General features: G+C 34.4%; 2 protein-coding genes and 1 long non-coding RNA gene across 5 annotated transcripts; 2 read left to right on the plus strand and 1 right to left on the minus strand.

Annotated features, from left to right (window-relative positions):
• The first annotated feature begins 3,317 nt into the window (after nucleotides 1-3,317).
• UBP14 (ubiquitin-specific protease 14) lies at nucleotides 3,318-8,269 on the plus strand. Its single transcript, XM_078973765.1, has 20 exons — nucleotides 3,318-3,600; nucleotides 3,974-4,145; nucleotides 4,225-4,337; nucleotides 4,432-4,768; nucleotides 4,872-4,966; nucleotides 5,058-5,191; nucleotides 5,295-5,351; nucleotides 5,424-5,501; nucleotides 5,601-5,655; nucleotides 5,739-5,768; nucleotides 5,856-5,936; nucleotides 6,028-6,226; nucleotides 6,314-6,371; nucleotides 6,488-6,610; nucleotides 6,703-6,791; nucleotides 7,057-7,146; nucleotides 7,235-7,405; nucleotides 7,478-7,596; nucleotides 7,676-7,811; nucleotides 7,906-8,269. The coding sequence occupies exons 1-20, from the start codon at nucleotides 3,505-3,507 to the stop codon at nucleotides 8,082-8,084; spliced, it is 2,412 nt and encodes an 803-aa protein (XP_078829891.1). The 5' UTR covers nucleotides 3,318-3,504; the 3' UTR covers nucleotides 8,085-8,269.
• A 1,028-nt stretch (nucleotides 8,270-9,297) lies between these two features.
• LOC145014798 (uncharacterized) lies at nucleotides 9,298-14,416 on the plus strand. Of its 3 annotated transcripts, none has more exons than XM_078973239.1 (5): nucleotides 9,298-9,548; nucleotides 9,951-11,523; nucleotides 11,629-11,784; nucleotides 11,869-11,998; nucleotides 13,507-14,416. In XM_078973239.1, exons 1-4 carry the CDS (start codon nucleotides 9,535-9,537, stop codon nucleotides 11,986-11,988), a joined length of 1,863 nt encoding a protein of 620 aa, XP_078829365.1. In that variant the 5' UTR covers nucleotides 9,298-9,534; the 3' UTR covers nucleotides 11,989-11,998; nucleotides 13,507-14,416. The 3 variants fall into 3 exon arrangements, with proteins under 3 accessions (XP_078829365.1, XP_078829366.1, XP_078829364.1); XM_078973240.1 differs by having other exon boundaries at nucleotides 13,703-14,416; XM_078973238.1 differs by lacking the exon at nucleotides 13,507-14,416 and having other exon boundaries at nucleotides 11,869-12,109.
• A 504-nt stretch (nucleotides 14,417-14,920) lies between these two features.
• LOC145017560 (uncharacterized) lies at nucleotides 14,921-15,481 on the minus strand. Its single transcript, XR_013666569.1, has 2 exons — nucleotides 15,331-15,481; nucleotides 14,921-15,218 (listed from the first exon to the last, which is right to left on the minus strand). It is a non-coding gene; the product is annotated as an uncharacterized LOC145017560 (long non-coding RNA).
• Nucleotides 15,482-16,198: the final 717 nt, after the last annotated feature.

Raw genomic sequence — 16,198 nt, forward strand, 5'->3', positions numbered from 1 at the left:
TCATGCGACGAGATATCCCACCCCGATCTAGAGTTGGGGCGGTGGTGTTCACCCTTAAGATCTGGCGTTACTATATGTATGGGGTTCGGTGTACCATATACATGGACCACAAGAGCCTGGAATATCTCATGGATCAACCCAACCTGAATATGAGACATATGAGATGGTTGGATGTGGTGAAAGACTATGACTATAAGATCCTGTATCATCCGGGCAAGGCTAATGTGGTAGTCGATGCCTTGTGCCGTAGAGCAGAGAGTGCTCCGATCCAAGATGTGTGTATGAGGATGATAGTGATGACTCCAGTCTTGGATACCATTCGAGAGGCCCAGGTGGTGGCTGTGAGACCAGAGAACCGTAAGATGGAGCGGGTGATTGGACAGGTGTCCGAGTTTGTGACGGATAGTCGAGGGCTTATGACTTTCCGAGGGAGGATTTGGGTGCCCTATACGGGAGGGGCTTAGTGTATACTGATGGAGGAGATGCATAGATCGAGATTCTTGATCCATCCCAAGGCTACTAAGATATATTTGGACATGAAGATAGACTACTGCGGCCCTGTATGAAGAGGGATGTGGCATGGGTAGTTGAGAGGTGCTTGACCTGTCGTAGGGTTAAGGCCAAGCACCAACATCCTCATGGAAAGTTACAACCACTCGAGGTTTCCTAGTGGAAGTGGGAACAAATTTCCATGGATTTTATCACCAAATTATCGAGGACCGTGCGAGGTGTAGACGCAATACAGGTTATTGTGGACCGGTTTGACAAAGAGTGCTCACTTTCTTGCTATAAGTGAGAGCTCTTATGCAGAGAAGTTGACCGAGGTTTATGTGAGGGAGGTGGTGGCTCGGCATGGAGTGCCGACATCGATAGTTTCAGATCGGGATGTGCGCTTTACTTCCAGGTTCTAGAAGAATTTTCATGAGGAGTTGGGTACCCGACTGCACTTCAGTACAACCTACCACCTATAAATAGACGAGCAGAGTGAGCGGACGATTCAGACGCTCGAGGACATGTTGCGTGCATGTGTCATGGACTTCGGTGGAAGTTGGGACACTTATTTGCCTTTGGGTGAGTTTTCATATAACAACAACCATCATTCCAGTATTAGGATGCCTCCCTTTGAGCTTTTATATGGGAGGAGGTGTCAGACCCCCATCTGTTGGGGAGAGGTAGGGCAGCGAGTGATGGGTAACACTGAGATAGTGCTCAAAACGAATGAATAGATCCAACAGGTCAGACAGAGGTTATTGACGACCCAGAGTCTCCAGAAGAGTTACGCAGACAGGAGACGATCCGAGATAGAGTTATAGGTCGGAGATTTTGTTCTCATGAAGGTATCCCCATGGAAAAGGGTGATTCGATTAAGGAAACGAGGCAAGTTGGGGCCTCGATACATCGGTCTTTTCAGAGTGACCGCTAGAGTGGGTAAGGTAACATACCGGTTCGAGCTACTTGCAGAGTTGAGTCAGATCCATAACACCTTCCATGTGTCTCAGCTGAGGAAGTGTGTAGCCGATGAGATGACAGTGGTACCGTTAGAAGACATTTAGGTGGATGCGGGCCTGATTTATATCGAGAGGCCAATTGCGATCTTGGACCGAAAGGTGAAGGTTCTGAGAAACATGGAGGTGCCCTTGGTTCATGTTCAGTGGCAATATCAGAGAGGGTCCGAGTTGACTTGGGAGCCAGAATCTGAGATGAGAGAGCAATACCCAGAGCTATTCCAGAGCATGACTTCGAGGACGAAGTCTGATTCTAGTGGGGGAGAACTGTAACAACCGGATTCTCAACTATAATATTTATTTATTTATTCATTTGAGATCTAACGAGAAACTTGGCGAGTTGGCGCTATAACTCGTTGAGTAGAGTCGTGTGCGGCCACATGGGATTAGTGACCTACTCGACGAGTCCGAGAGTCGGCTCGCCGAGTAGATGCTGTGAGGAGAAACCCTAAATCCCCGGGGGTGGGGCCTATATAAGGACACTTATAGCCTCATTTGCAGCTCACCAACTGCTTAACCTTACCGTGTCAAAAATTTATGGCGTTACATCCACTACGAGGTTTGCGAGGAACTTTGTTACCATGCCCGAGCTAGCACTAGTTCGTACCTCGTTCGACTATTAGATCGAATAGGCGTCTTATTAAGTGGTCTTTTTCTTTGACGTTACACGATCAACCACCGATGAACGCATGTGCAAAGTATTCCTAGTTTAATGTAGTTGCAAGATACATACAACAAAAGATATGCTACTTGCTTAAAAGTTTTACGTACCTTACTATGGTTATTATTTTCCATAGTTGCAAGAGTTAAAAATTAGCAGTGACTTTAAGATGTCATGATAAAATTTGATATATATATATATATATATATATATATATATATATATATATATATATATATATATATATATATATAAAGTTTTTGACATATTGGCATGTAACACCTGGTTAGGTTAAGGCTTGGTTTGTACGCCCCAAGTCATAAACATAAGAAAAGTTTTGGTTATATCTTTTACTAATTTTGGAGGTGTTAAAGATTGTGAAGAAAATATGTTGAAATGATCTCTGTTATGCTTCAGAAGCTAGATGCAGATGATGAAGCCAAAAAGAAGAAGAAAAAATAAACATGCGATCAAGTTACAAATTGAAGCCTCGTTATTTAAATTAGGTTGAAGATGCAAACAAACATCCACATCACTAACTGACACCATTCAAACAAATGTTACCAAAAATTATACCTTCAAATAAGTAAAATGGGCAAATCAAAAGGCTAGCCAACTCTCATTTAGGGCATCTATAATGTATCGAACTTCATAGAGTTCAATGGATTGCCAATATCACATTTTTACATTTCATACAACTCTATTATTTTTTCTTACAATGCTTTGAATTCTATAAACTTCAGTAGAACATAACAAAAGCTAGCTTATAGTATTTATTCAAGATTTAGAAAACTTACATTTTTCTATTGAAAAGTTCAACAATCAGCAAACTCCAAATCCATTAAATGTCAAAGTGATATCTTACAATGATAAAGTTTCATCAATTGAATGATAGCTAGACTTACCATCTCGTTCAATTTGCTCATTAAACTCACCATTATGAATGCTCTTAGGTCTAAAACTCATTACTCACATGTGGTTTAAAATATTAACAAAATAATAAGGTCGGAAGTGCAAGATGTTCAAATAAGGGGCCTAAAGTTAAAATATTAACAAAATAATAAGGTCCGAAGTGCAAGATGTTCAAGTAAGGGGCCTACAGTGAAAAAAAAAAAAAAAACAAGAAGTTCGATGCTTTATTTTGGCGTGTAGAAATTGAGCAGGAAGGACTGCTTTCCAAGAAAACGCAAACACAGAGGTACCCTTTTCGGCGCAGAGTCGCTTCTATATTGCTAGGGCATCGAATACACAGACTTCTCTTCCTTCTCTCTTTTATTCAATCCATTAGAACTATCATCTAAACAGTAGGAGTCACCATTTTGAAAGAAATTGTAGGAGATGGAAGTTCTCCGGATGAATCTGGCAAAGGTCCGTATTCCGGAGCCTACCAATCGCATATACAAGCAGGAATGCTGCATCAGTTTCGATACTCCGGTGAGTATTCCTTTTTCCGATCATTCCTTCCGTTTCTTCCCTTTCTTAGTTTGTCTATGAGAAGCGATGTGAAATGGGGTTTAAGAAAGCCGGATGAAATAGGGTTTTGCGTGTAATTTTAGGGAAAATTTTAGGTTGTGTAATCCGATTTATTTACTACTACTAAGGGTTAGAATCACAGTATGCATTTCTTGTATATGTGCGTAATTTATTCTCTCGAACGATTCCGCGATTCACTCCTAGAATGTGCTCGTTGATTTTTTGGTAGAACTACATTTTGATTTTCAGATGTCAAACATAACTATTTTCAAATGCAAATGCGTTATGTTTGTTTGGAATTTGGACTCCTTATCTCTCTCATATTCTTCTTCAGAAATCCGAAGGTGGATTGTTTGTGGACATGAACACGTTTCTTGCATTTGGAAAGGATTACGTTGGCTGGAACTTTGAGAAAACTGGTAACCCGGTTTATCTCCATATAAAACAAACAAAGAAAGCAATCCCTGAAGATAGACCTTTGAAGAAACCTACACTCTTGGCTATAGGTATATTTCATCCCACATCTTCTGTAATTTCACTAAAATCATTTTGTTCTAACGATTGTGACTTCACTTCTTTTTGTAGGTGTTGATGGTGGATTTGATAACCAAGAACCTGAATATGACGAAACTTACAACATAATAATTCTCCCAGACTATGCAACTCTCCCCTTTCCATCAGTGCAATTACCTGAAAAGGTTTTTGCCTGTTTTTGAGTGTTTTCCCTTCACTCTTTTACCTCTTTCTTCATTTCTGTGTTCTTTTTCATCACCATTTCTGCAATGTATACAGGTAAGATTGGCAGTTGATGCAATTTTGATTGCTGAAGGTGCTGAAAGGAAGGAACAGCTTGCATCATGGACAGCTGATAAGAAGCAAATAAGTGAACATGCATTGACATTAAAACAGATAGAAAATGGTGTCATTGTTCCTCCATCTGGATGGAAATGTGCAAAGTGTGACAAGACTGAAAATCTTTGGTTGAATTTGAGTGATGGAATGATTTTATGTGGGAGGAAATTATGGGATGGAAGTGGTGGAAATAATCATGCCATTGATCATTACAATGAAACTCATTATCCTCTTGCTGTAAAGCTTGGGACAATAACTTCTGATCTTGAAGGAGCAGGTAATAGTAATATTATCTTGTTTGTGTGTTTTTTACCGTTTTACCCTTTGAACTTTTATCTTTTTTCGAATATAATTATGAGTTTGACACTTTGGCAGCTCAGATGTTTTTTCTTATCCGGAGGATGAAAGTGTTACTGATCCTCTTTTGGCTGAACATTTGGCATTTTTTGGCATTGATTTTTCCTCATTGCAAAAGGTAAATATCCTTCAATCTAAGATGTAATAATGACATACATGTTGATAATGATATCTGACTTTTATTTTTCAAAAAAATAAAAAAAATTCAGACAGAAATGACAACAGCTGAAAAGGAACTTGACCAGAATACAAACTTTGACTGGAATCGGATTCAAGAAAGTGGTCAAGAAGTTGAACCGATTTATGGACCTGGATACACAGGGCTTGTGAATCTTGGAAATAGGTAATTTTTTTGTTTCTTGAAATCATTTTGTTTTTTTTTTTTTAATAAAAAAGTTCATTCATTTTTCATATTTTTTGTGGTTTCATAATGTTATTCCATGCAGTTGTTATTTGGCTTCAACTATGCAAGTTGTTTTCTCAACTCATTCGTTTTGCTCAAGGTTTGTATACTTTATTTATTTATTTTATTGACATTTTGAGAAGTTTGCATAATTAATTATTCAACTACACAGATACTACAAGAACCAAAATTTGAAAATGGCGTTTGATAATGCTCCTGCTGATCCAACTGTAGACTTGAATATGCAGTTGTAAGTATTTATATTTATATTTATATCAAACAGACAATTAAAAAAGAAAATCATATGTTAATTAATAATATTAAATGGTTTTGATTTTTTTTTTGGCAGAACAAAACTTGCTAATGGTTTGCTTTCTGGTAAATATTCCATGCCAGCTGTGCAGGTGAGTTGGAAATTGAAACTCAACTTTATTTCAATTTTTACATTTATTATATATTTTTTAACCATGAAATGTTTATCCTCCAGAATAATGATGTGGACTCATCTCCAAATTCTGTAAGTTTCTAACTTGATTTATAATTTCTTTTGATGAAAATTGAATTTCTTTTGATGAAAATTGTTTTATTTTTTTATTTTTAAAAGAAACAAGAAGGGATTCGGCCCAGAATGTTCAAGGCAGTAATTGCAGCCAGTCATCCTGAATTTTCAACCATGCGTCAACAGGTAAGTTTAATAATTAATTTTTATAAACAGAATGTTTGTTTTTACTTAATTATATAAACTTTTTTTTTTTTAATATATAAATGATGTACAGGATGCACTGGAGTTTTTTCTACATTTGATAGAGCAAGTTGAGCGAATTCATTCTGGAAACCCTAATTTGGATCCTTCTAGAAGCTTCAAATTCGGTATTGAAGAGAGATTACAATGTCCTTCTGGAAAAGTTGCTTACAACAAAAGGCATGACTATATTCTTTCCTTGAATATTCCACTTGATAAAGCTACTAACAAAAGTGAGTTTTTTTTTTTTTTTCACTACAAATTTTACAAAAACTATATTTTCTTTAATTTCTTCTATTTGCTATTAATTAATATTTCAGAGGAACTGGAAGAGTTTCAGAAATTGAAGGCTCAAAAAGAGGCAAAGGGGGAGAAATTGTAAGATAGTTTGGGTTCTTTTCCTCCTCTTCTTCTTCTTCTTATTATTATTGTTATTTATTTTTGTTTTAAAAAAAATTCCAACCTTTTTTTCATTAAGACATTTTATTTTTCAGGTCTTCAGAAGAAATTGTGCGCCCAAGGGTGCCATTAAGTGAATGTTTGGATAGCTTTTCTTCACCTGAAGATGTTCAAGGTTTCTTTAGTACTGCATTAAATACTAGGACAACAGCAATCAAGTAAGTTTATTATTATTATTATTATTTTTTTAAAAATAGTATAATTTTTTATATTTATAAAAAAGTATAAACTTTTTGTTTTTTGTTTATAGAACCGCAGGTCTTACTTCATTCCCTGATTATCTGGTGCTCCATATGAGGAAATTTGTAATGGAAGCTGGTTGGGTGCCTAAAAAGCTTGGTATAAAACTATAAATATATGCAAATTACAAAATGGTCCCTGTGTTTTCGGATTTCTGATTTCTACCCTGTTTAGTCCATATCCGAAACCCTTTTCAATTTTCCTCCTCATTTCAATTTTAAATTAATCCAAAACCTTGTAATTTTTTATTTTTTTATATAAATCTGAAAGCACAGGGACCATTTTTGTAACTTAATCCATATACTTTTTCTCTCTTGATTTTTTTTTTTTTTGGGGATAATTTATTTGAATTGGGTTGTTGCAGATGTTTACATAGATGCTGATGACATCATCGATATCAGCCACATGAGAAGCAAAGGCTTACAACCAGGGGAAGAGTTGTTACCTGAAGATGGTATCATTTCTTTACACATAAAAATATAAATTTGTTTCTAAAAAAAAAAAATAAAAAATAAATATTGTGATGTAATAATAAAAAATAGGTCCTGGAGGACAGGAAGAGTCAACAAAGGTTTTAGCAAATGAAGATATTGTGTCTCAACTTGCTGGAATGGGATTTAATCATCTGCATTGTCAAAAGGCTGCAATTAATACATCAAATGTTGGTGTAGAAGAGGCCATGAATTGGTTGCTTTCCCACATGGATGATCCAGGTTTTTACTTTTTACTTTTGACAATTTCACCCTCTTGGTATTTTTATAATTACCGTTTTGCCCTTTTTTCAGATATTGATGCTCCGATTCAGAAAGAGGCGGGAAACAATGATGTTGATCCATCAAAGATTGCTATGTTGGTTTCGTTTGGCTTTGAAGAGGAAGTAGCTAAGAAGGCTTTAAAGGCATCGGTAAATATCCGACACATTTAAAAAAAATATTAATAAATGGAAAAATATTAGTTTTATTTAATAGTTCATTGATTCACAGGGTGGTGATATTGAGAAAGCAACAGATTGGATTTTTAACCCCCCTGCTTCATCTGGGCCCACGGATATGGATGCCACATCAAGCAGTGGACCCACAACTACTACTGTGGACCCCACATTACCAGATGGAAATGGAAGTAAGTTTATTTAAGATGTTGAATATTTTTGTTGCGTATAGGGAAATTTGTTTATGTTTTTTAATTTTTAATTTGTGTGTGTGTGTGTGTGCAGAATATAGACTGATTGGGCTAGTGAGCCACATAGGCAGCAACACACAGTGTGGGCATTATGTAGCACACGTGTACAAAGAAGGAAGATGGGTGATTTTTAATGATGATAAAGTGGGTGTTTCTAAAGACCCTCCAAAAGACATGGCATACCTCTATTTCTATGAAAGGATCCAAACTTGAAAGAAGAAACCCTGCATGCATACCTGGTTTTTTCTTTGAATCTGAAACATGGAAGGTAGAATAGACTGTTTTTTTTTTAGTTAATGTTTGAATTTTCAGTCTATGCCCATGTTGTGGGATCATATACTTTGTTTAGTATTTGGTTTATAATTTCAAAGTTTGCAAATTGCCTTTGGTTTTTTAAATCTATAATCCATGCCCAAATAAGATAATGCTTGGCCTCATGGATGTTAGGTTATGTTTTGGAATAGAATATGAATTTCATTGCATCCATTAACCATATAATATTTATATGGAGGTGATGACCAAATCTAGTATTAATATTAACCAAAGTTGTTAAACTTGCAATCATCCAACCTAGGTAAATTTAGCCTCATCATACTTGGATAATTTTTTATGGTTCAAACTGTTTTTGGTAGGTTTTACAAAGTAGAAAACGATCCAATTTTGACAACCTTAATTATTATTATTATCGAACAAATGTCAAATATTTGATTAGATTTCAAACATAAATTGTGTATTTGGTGCATATAAATTGTGAGATCATCTAAGCTACTTTTATAAATATGCTTATTTCTTGAAATTGTATTGTTATGTTATTTTAAAATTGTAATGACAATAAGTTTTTATCAAACACTATTATTTTATTAGCTAATTTTCATCTATTTTCAAACCAAATCACCTTTCCACAAACTAATAAGGGAAAACTATATATATGACACCTTTATTGTCAATAATTTAGCCGTTCAAAAAATTGCGTTTAACAAATTGCCGCATAGTCAACCATAAAATAGGGAAAATAACCTGACCTTTGTAGAGGTAAATAATATACCAACAATTATGATACTATCTAGAGCACAAGTTTTCGTAAGCATTTTATTAAAAAGTCTCAAACTATTCCAAAATTTAGTTCCTAGTATTTATCTTTTATCCTCATTTATCTCCTTGATACGCAAAATGGATGTATATAGACATCCTTGAAATTAAGTAATATAAAACAAAAACTATAACTATTAAAATAAATTTTAATTAAATTAAGATGTACCATTAAATTAGTAGCATTCAATCATACTTTATAGTCAACATGATAGAAATTAAAACTATATGGATCTTTAATGAGATCGAAAAAAACTGGGCATTAAAACTGATATTTTAGAAAACCAGAAGGACAATTTATGAAGATTTGTGTAAAATTATTATTATCAAGCGGGCACATCTCCGCAACCCTTTTGTTTTACCAGTGGTACGAATCCGACGAACCCGCAGTCGTCGCCTCCACAATCAACCTCCGTTTCTCAATCGCTTCTACACAACAAAATCATCGGACCGTCATGTTTGACCGCCGGAGACGGCCACGGAGACAGCAACAACGAAGATGATTCGATTTTGCAGCTGGTGAAAATGCCGGCATATATCCTCTTTTACCTACACCGATTTTCATCTGATTTACATGGCCTTCTCAAGGTACGTGACAATCAACTTATTACTTTGCATCGTAATCGTTCCTTTTCTTTTGATGTAATGATGTTTGTTCGCTCAATGCTTTCTATGCAAAATCTCTATTAATTATTCAACTACTATCGATTAATTTAAGAACCGTGTCAATAAGAAGTCATATGCTGATATGCATATCTCGATTGTTGTGGCATCTTGATTGACTGCGTTGTAATCGCCTATTGTCTAGTGTAAGCGCATAATCTTAGCACGTATTTGGTATTATAAGTTTATACTCCTTGGTAGACTCTATGATTTTAATCAAGAACCTTAGAAGTCAGGATTGTAGTTGTTGACCTTCTATTCATCATTTTGATCATACAATGTCACATAATTCACATGATATAAAGGTGTTTAATTAACTTTATGCAGGTTGTTAGCAGTTTCCAGCATTAGAAGGGCAGCAAATTCCCTTCTTCCAATTAAAGCTAATAATCATACACTCCAATTAACAGTTGCCTTTCGCCACTCCTATAGACTCTATTCACAACATAAGGTTCTCAACAGAGGCCTTTCTTGTTATGAATCAAAGAAAAGTTTATGGAGTTGTAGAAATTTTCAAAGATTCTATTTCATATCAACAAGTAGTAAAGTCTCACACCATGCTCAAATGGCATGGAAAAGGTTTTCCCAAATCTATACCTACAATGTGCCAATCCAACCAATGAATAGAATCACATGTGCTATAAGCTTTGCTTTAACTAGATCCCAACTCATTGCTCCTGGAATTTTAGCCTTTTTAGTAGGAGAACTCACATGGAAACAAAGAACATTAGCAGAAGCAGAAGGGTTTTACAAAAATGATCTTTTCACTTTCACACAAGATGGACATGTTTACTTAACCTCATTCGTCTTCTCTCTTATAGAACTCATACTCTTATGTCTTAGAGCAATATACTTAGCTTTCCTCTTCACACCATGCATAGCCATGGCTCCTTTTGCTGATTCCTTTGGACCTAAATTTCGTCTGACATGGCTACAATGCGTCCACCACACTTTAGAAAAAGCGGGACCCGCGTTCATCAAATGGGGTCAATGGGCTGCTTCAAGACCCGATCTTTTCCCTAATGATCTTTGCATAAAACTCACAGAGCTTCAAACAAATGCTCCAGCTCATACCTATGCACACACAAAGAACACTATCGAAAAAGCATTCGGGCGTCGATTATTTGAAATATTTGAAAACTTTGAGGAAGATCCGGTAGCTTCCGGAAGCATAGCACAAGTTCATAGAGCAACCTTAAAGTTTCGCCACCCTGGACAAAAAATCAAACCCATTCTTGTTGCTGTTAAAGTTAGACATCCAGGAGTTAGTGAAAGAATCAGAAGGGATTTCATAATTTTAAATTTGTTTGCAAAAGTGTCATCTTTTCTCCCGAATTTAAACTGGTTAAGACTCGATGAAAGCATACAACAGTTTGCTGTTTTTATGATGTCACAAGTTGATCTTGCAAGAGAAGCTGCTCATTTAAGTCGATTTATTTACAATTTCAGAAGATGGAAAGACGTGTCATTTCCTAGACCTTTATATCCACTTGTACATCCTGCTATTTTAGTGGAAACTTTTGAACATGGTGAAAATATATTGCATTATGTTGATGCACTTGATGGAAATGTTGGAATTAAAACCGGGCTTGCTCATATTGGAACTCATGCTCTTCTAAAGATGCTTTTGGTTGACAACTTTATCCATGCAGACATGCATCCAGGGAATATTCTAGTAAGGGTAACTCAGGGAAAAGCATCAGATACTGGGCTTTTTAAATCAAAGCCTCATGTAATTTTCCTTGATGTTGGTATGACTGCTGAACTTTGTAAAAAAGATAGATTAAATCTGATTGAGTTTTTTAAAGCTGTTGCTCTTCAAGATGGACGTGCTGCTGCAGAACATACACTTAAATTTTCAAAACATCAAAACTGCCCGAATCCCACAGCTTTCATTAAGGTATTATTAAAGATTTTTTGTTATTGTTAATTGTTAATTGTATGCATTGGTTACTTGTACATTTGGGAAGGAAAGTACAAGTTACAACAGTGTGATGCAATACAGGATGTTGAGAAATCGTTTGTGTCATGGAGTTGTGGGGAGGGTGAGTTGTTAAATCCTGCACAATGTATGCAACAGTTGCTTGAGCAAGTTAGGAGGCATAGAGTTAATATTGATGGGAATGTTTGCACTGTGATTGTCACCACTTTAGTTTTGGAGGTAATTTTTCTTTAGTAAAAGAAATATAAATAATAATAATAAAATATATATGTTTGGAATTATGTGGTTTATATTTTGATGCAGAGTTGGCAGAGGAAACTTGATCCGGAGTATGATGTGATGAACACATTGCAAAATATTTTATTTAAAACCGATTTGGTGGAGTCTCTTTTCTATACAATTGAAGGCCTCATGGCTCCATAAAAAAAAAAAGGTGCAATCCCTCACTATAAAAACATATTCATGTCATTTTTGTTCTTTTTGAATTCTACAATGTAATGTAATAATAATCCTCATGAATTAAAAAAAGAAAAACAAAGTACTACATGATATTGTTATGTTGTAAGAAACAATAAATAAAAATACATGAAAATTCATCGGAAAAGAAGTCAAAACGTAACTGAGTGCAGTGTTGAGTAAACTCTTAGCAGAGATTAGTCAACGCTGCACTCAATGATGTTTCAAATCCACCCTGAGACTGGTTGGCTTATTATTTCATCAAAGCTGAAGACTGAAGTTGCTTAACTAATCCAAAAGAGTAAATAACAATTGTAACTATTTCTTAATCTATTAATTTAATAGAAAAAAAAATATCAGTTATAATAGTTATGCTTTTGAATTTTTAAGGTCGACGGTTTATGGTAACATATCATTGCTCGTATATAGCACGTGTTAAAAAGGAACCCAATCTAAAGTTTCTCCAACTTATTTGATTCATGGCCTTAGGTGCAATCTGTTGTAAACTTTTCTGAAACTTTAATTGGATAAAACCCGATGTAGATCAACCTTTTGAGTTAATGGTTAACATTGTTTTTTTGGAAACGAACATCAATTGTTTTCAAATGACTAACAAATGCATTTTCTTCTGTTAAATAGTAACGTAACAAAATTATTTTTCATGCTTTTCATGTGCCATACCAGGTAGGTTACAAGTCAACTTTTATTTTCACAATTTTCGTTTAATATTTTAACTTTATTACGAATTTTGTCAAAAGTTTTTTTTATATAAATAAATTTGCCTTAAAATTAGTTTTTCTTTTACAAACTTACATCTTTTACCAAAAAAATTGAAAGATCACTATTTTTTTTTTTTTGAAAAACATCATAAATGGTCCCTGTGGTTTCCTCAGATCTGAAGTTTAGTTCCCGTGGTTTAAAAACATCATAGATGGTCCATGTGTTTTCAAAACTTTTGAGGATTGGTCATTATTAATAACTCTGTTAAGTTTTGTCCGTTAACTGAAGGATATATTCGTCATTTTATGACCATAGGGACCATTTATGATGTTTTTACTTATTTAAAAAAAGGAAAAAAATAATATACAAAAGGGATCTCTCTCTCTAATATTTCTTCTATATTTAAACCATTTTCCTTAATTAACCATTTCAAGCAAACCTAACAACAACAATCTAAAATCAAAAAACAAATCAAAGTTACGTATGTGTTTGTTGGTCAGTGCCATCTCAAGAACAATTTCAAACAAGCCCAACAACAACAATCGGAATGGAAGAAGAAGAAGAGGGAAAGAAACATAACAAACACAACAACAACAAATTTCTTGGAATCTAATTTTGAAACTCACAAGAATATATATATCCATACAAATTTCTTTATTTCTTCTAAAAAATTCCTTTTTTTGGATCTCTATTTTTGGATCTACGTGTTCTTGGACCTCCGATTTTGCTCTATAACTAAACTCCACATTTCATCTCCTTCCATAGAGTCCTGAAGAATAGAAATCAGTTCAAAACTCGATTTCTGAAGGTCAAGCCTTCTAGATCAAAAATCGATTCAAAGAAAAATCGATTGGAGATTTCAAGAAGATGATAGTGTTGTTGTATATATGGCAATTAATGCTTCTGAATCGAGGTGGAGGTAGACAGAGACAAAGTTCAAAAAATTTCATTTCGTTTTCAGGGTTTTGTTGAGATAAAAGCTTTGCAGTGCCGCCTGTCATGGAGGTTATCTTCGGATTTGCAGAGATAGGGTTTGTAGCGATGGTGACCTGTGGATTTCATGATTTTGATTCAAAAAACACCGCCTGCCATGGAGGTTATCATTTTTAACCATAATATTGGTAAACATTTCTTTCTCTGAATAACCGCAAACAATGAAGGTCAATTCTTCAAATCTTGAAGAACATATGGATTTCACGATCGAATCAAAACCTAGAAACATGAATCAAGTTGTAACAATAATTGTGAAGAACAAATGGATTTCCGTGGATCTTACTTACTCGTATACTTGCTTTATCAAGTTAATTTCTAGTTCCGACGACATCAGATCATCAACCTCCCATCCCCACCACTATCTACCTCCCACCACTATCTTCAACCTCAAAATTGAAGTTCAAATCTTCATCTTCATCCTCAAAATATGAGTAAACCTTTCGATGGCAAAAAATTGATTTAAAGAACATTCATGGAGCAAAAAAACCGAACCAAACTTGGTGAAAAATCAAAGGCCCCATCGTTCTCTTCCTTTCAGTCACATTTGAATAAACAGAACATGACGATGGCTTGGTGTTGGACTAGTGGTGGAGAGAGAGAGAGAGAGAGAGAGAGACCTTTTGCATATTATTTTATTATTTTATATATATTTTTTAAATAAGTAAAAACATCATTAATGGTCCATGTAATTGTTAAATGACGAAAATGTCATTCTGTTAACGAACGAAACTTAACATAGTTAGCAAAATGATTAATTATCAAAAGTTTTGAAAACATAGAGACCATCTATGATGTTTTTAAACCACCGGGACTAAACTTTAGATCCGTGGAAACCACAAAGACCATTTATGATGTTTTTATTTTTTATTTATTATATATATATATATATATATATATATATATATATATATATATATATATATATATATATATATATATATTTTCCTACCTGATTAGGTAAAACACTTTTAGATCAAGTCGAAATGATATCTTTAAAAAAAAAAGATTATATCTACTATTTGCTCAAATCATTTTTTTTTTCAAAAATTAATGACAATTCTTGAATATATACGTTACTCGGTGAAAGAACATAGTAAACATAAGTAAACATGTTTTAATGATCGACGAAGGTCCAAATACTTTATACTTTATGTTTGGGTTCTCATTATATGGATGCTAAAGTGGGTGTATAAACATAAATGGGTGTATAAACATTGGATGTCGCAATTCGCAAACTCGCAATGGACCTCACGTAGAGTTCAATACTAGTTTACCTTACCCAATTGAAATCAACACATTAAGTAACAAGAACCTAAAAAATCGTTTAGTCGTCTATTGAGTATACTTAAAAGATGAATAAAGATAAATTGACATTGTCAAACAAATTGACGATATAAAGTATTTTAATCATATTGGACTCATCATAACTCAGATAAGCATAATTCTTCATCATTTTTCATCTCCTCCGTTAGAAGGTGTCCACCCTAGTAACGATACTTGTGTCATTTTTGTTTCTTTCGATTTCTACAATGTAATCTTCGAAATAGAATTTTTCTTAACAAAATGAAGTACTATCATTAAAAAGAATAAACATACCGGTAGAATTAGGAGAGGTGCCATCAACTTTAATGTACAGTTATCAGAAAAGAACTCAAAACATAATTGAGTGCAGGGTTGACGAAACACTGTGATTTACAGGTGAGATTTATCAACGCTGCACTCAATGATGTTTTAAGTTCTCTGAATATCCGCATCTCTCTCATAGGTTGGGTATGAGTTTATATGTTTATTTATACATATTTATGAGTCAAAAGTACAAGAAGTCGTTGACATATGTACTACTCATCAAAGATGCATTGTACTACCTTTAACCGTTGTGGTACATGTGATTTTGCTAATTGTACTCTTTTCTTTTTTGTTTCTATATTTTATCTTAATTCTTAACTTCCTTTTTTGTACTACACAAACAATGCGAATATATATATATATATATATATATATATATATATATATATATATATATATATATATATATATATATATATATATATAATTTAACTTGGACCGTCCTTTATTTGGTTTAACATTGTATGCTTTATTTCCGAAATACGATTCTTTCGTGAACTTAGTCTGTTTCAAAACTGAAATGATCATAATACCCTTATGCTTTTATTTTTCAATTAATTTAATGCTTTTTATTATTATTATCAATTTAAAAAAAAAAATAAAGGGTCGCCTTCACTTTCCCTAATTTCATTGTGTTACTCAGAAAAACACACACACTCAATGAGAGGGAAAAGGAAAGACAATTTGTCGGCCCGTCACCGACCACCATCACCGTCTCCGCCCTCTGACGAACCTTCTCTCCCACATATCACCATCTCTAGCCAACTCTCTCACCCACACTCGCATCCCAACCATCAATGTTGAAGCCATTTCTAACGACTTTTGAAGTCGCTACCTT

The sequence above is a fragment of the Lactuca saligna genome, chromosome 9 (genome assembly GCF_052625555.1).
Source record: "Lactuca saligna cultivar CGN05327 chromosome 9, ASM5262555v1, whole genome shotgun sequence".
NCBI classification, from domain to species: Eukaryota; Viridiplantae; Streptophyta; class Magnoliopsida; order Asterales; family Asteraceae; genus Lactuca; species Lactuca saligna.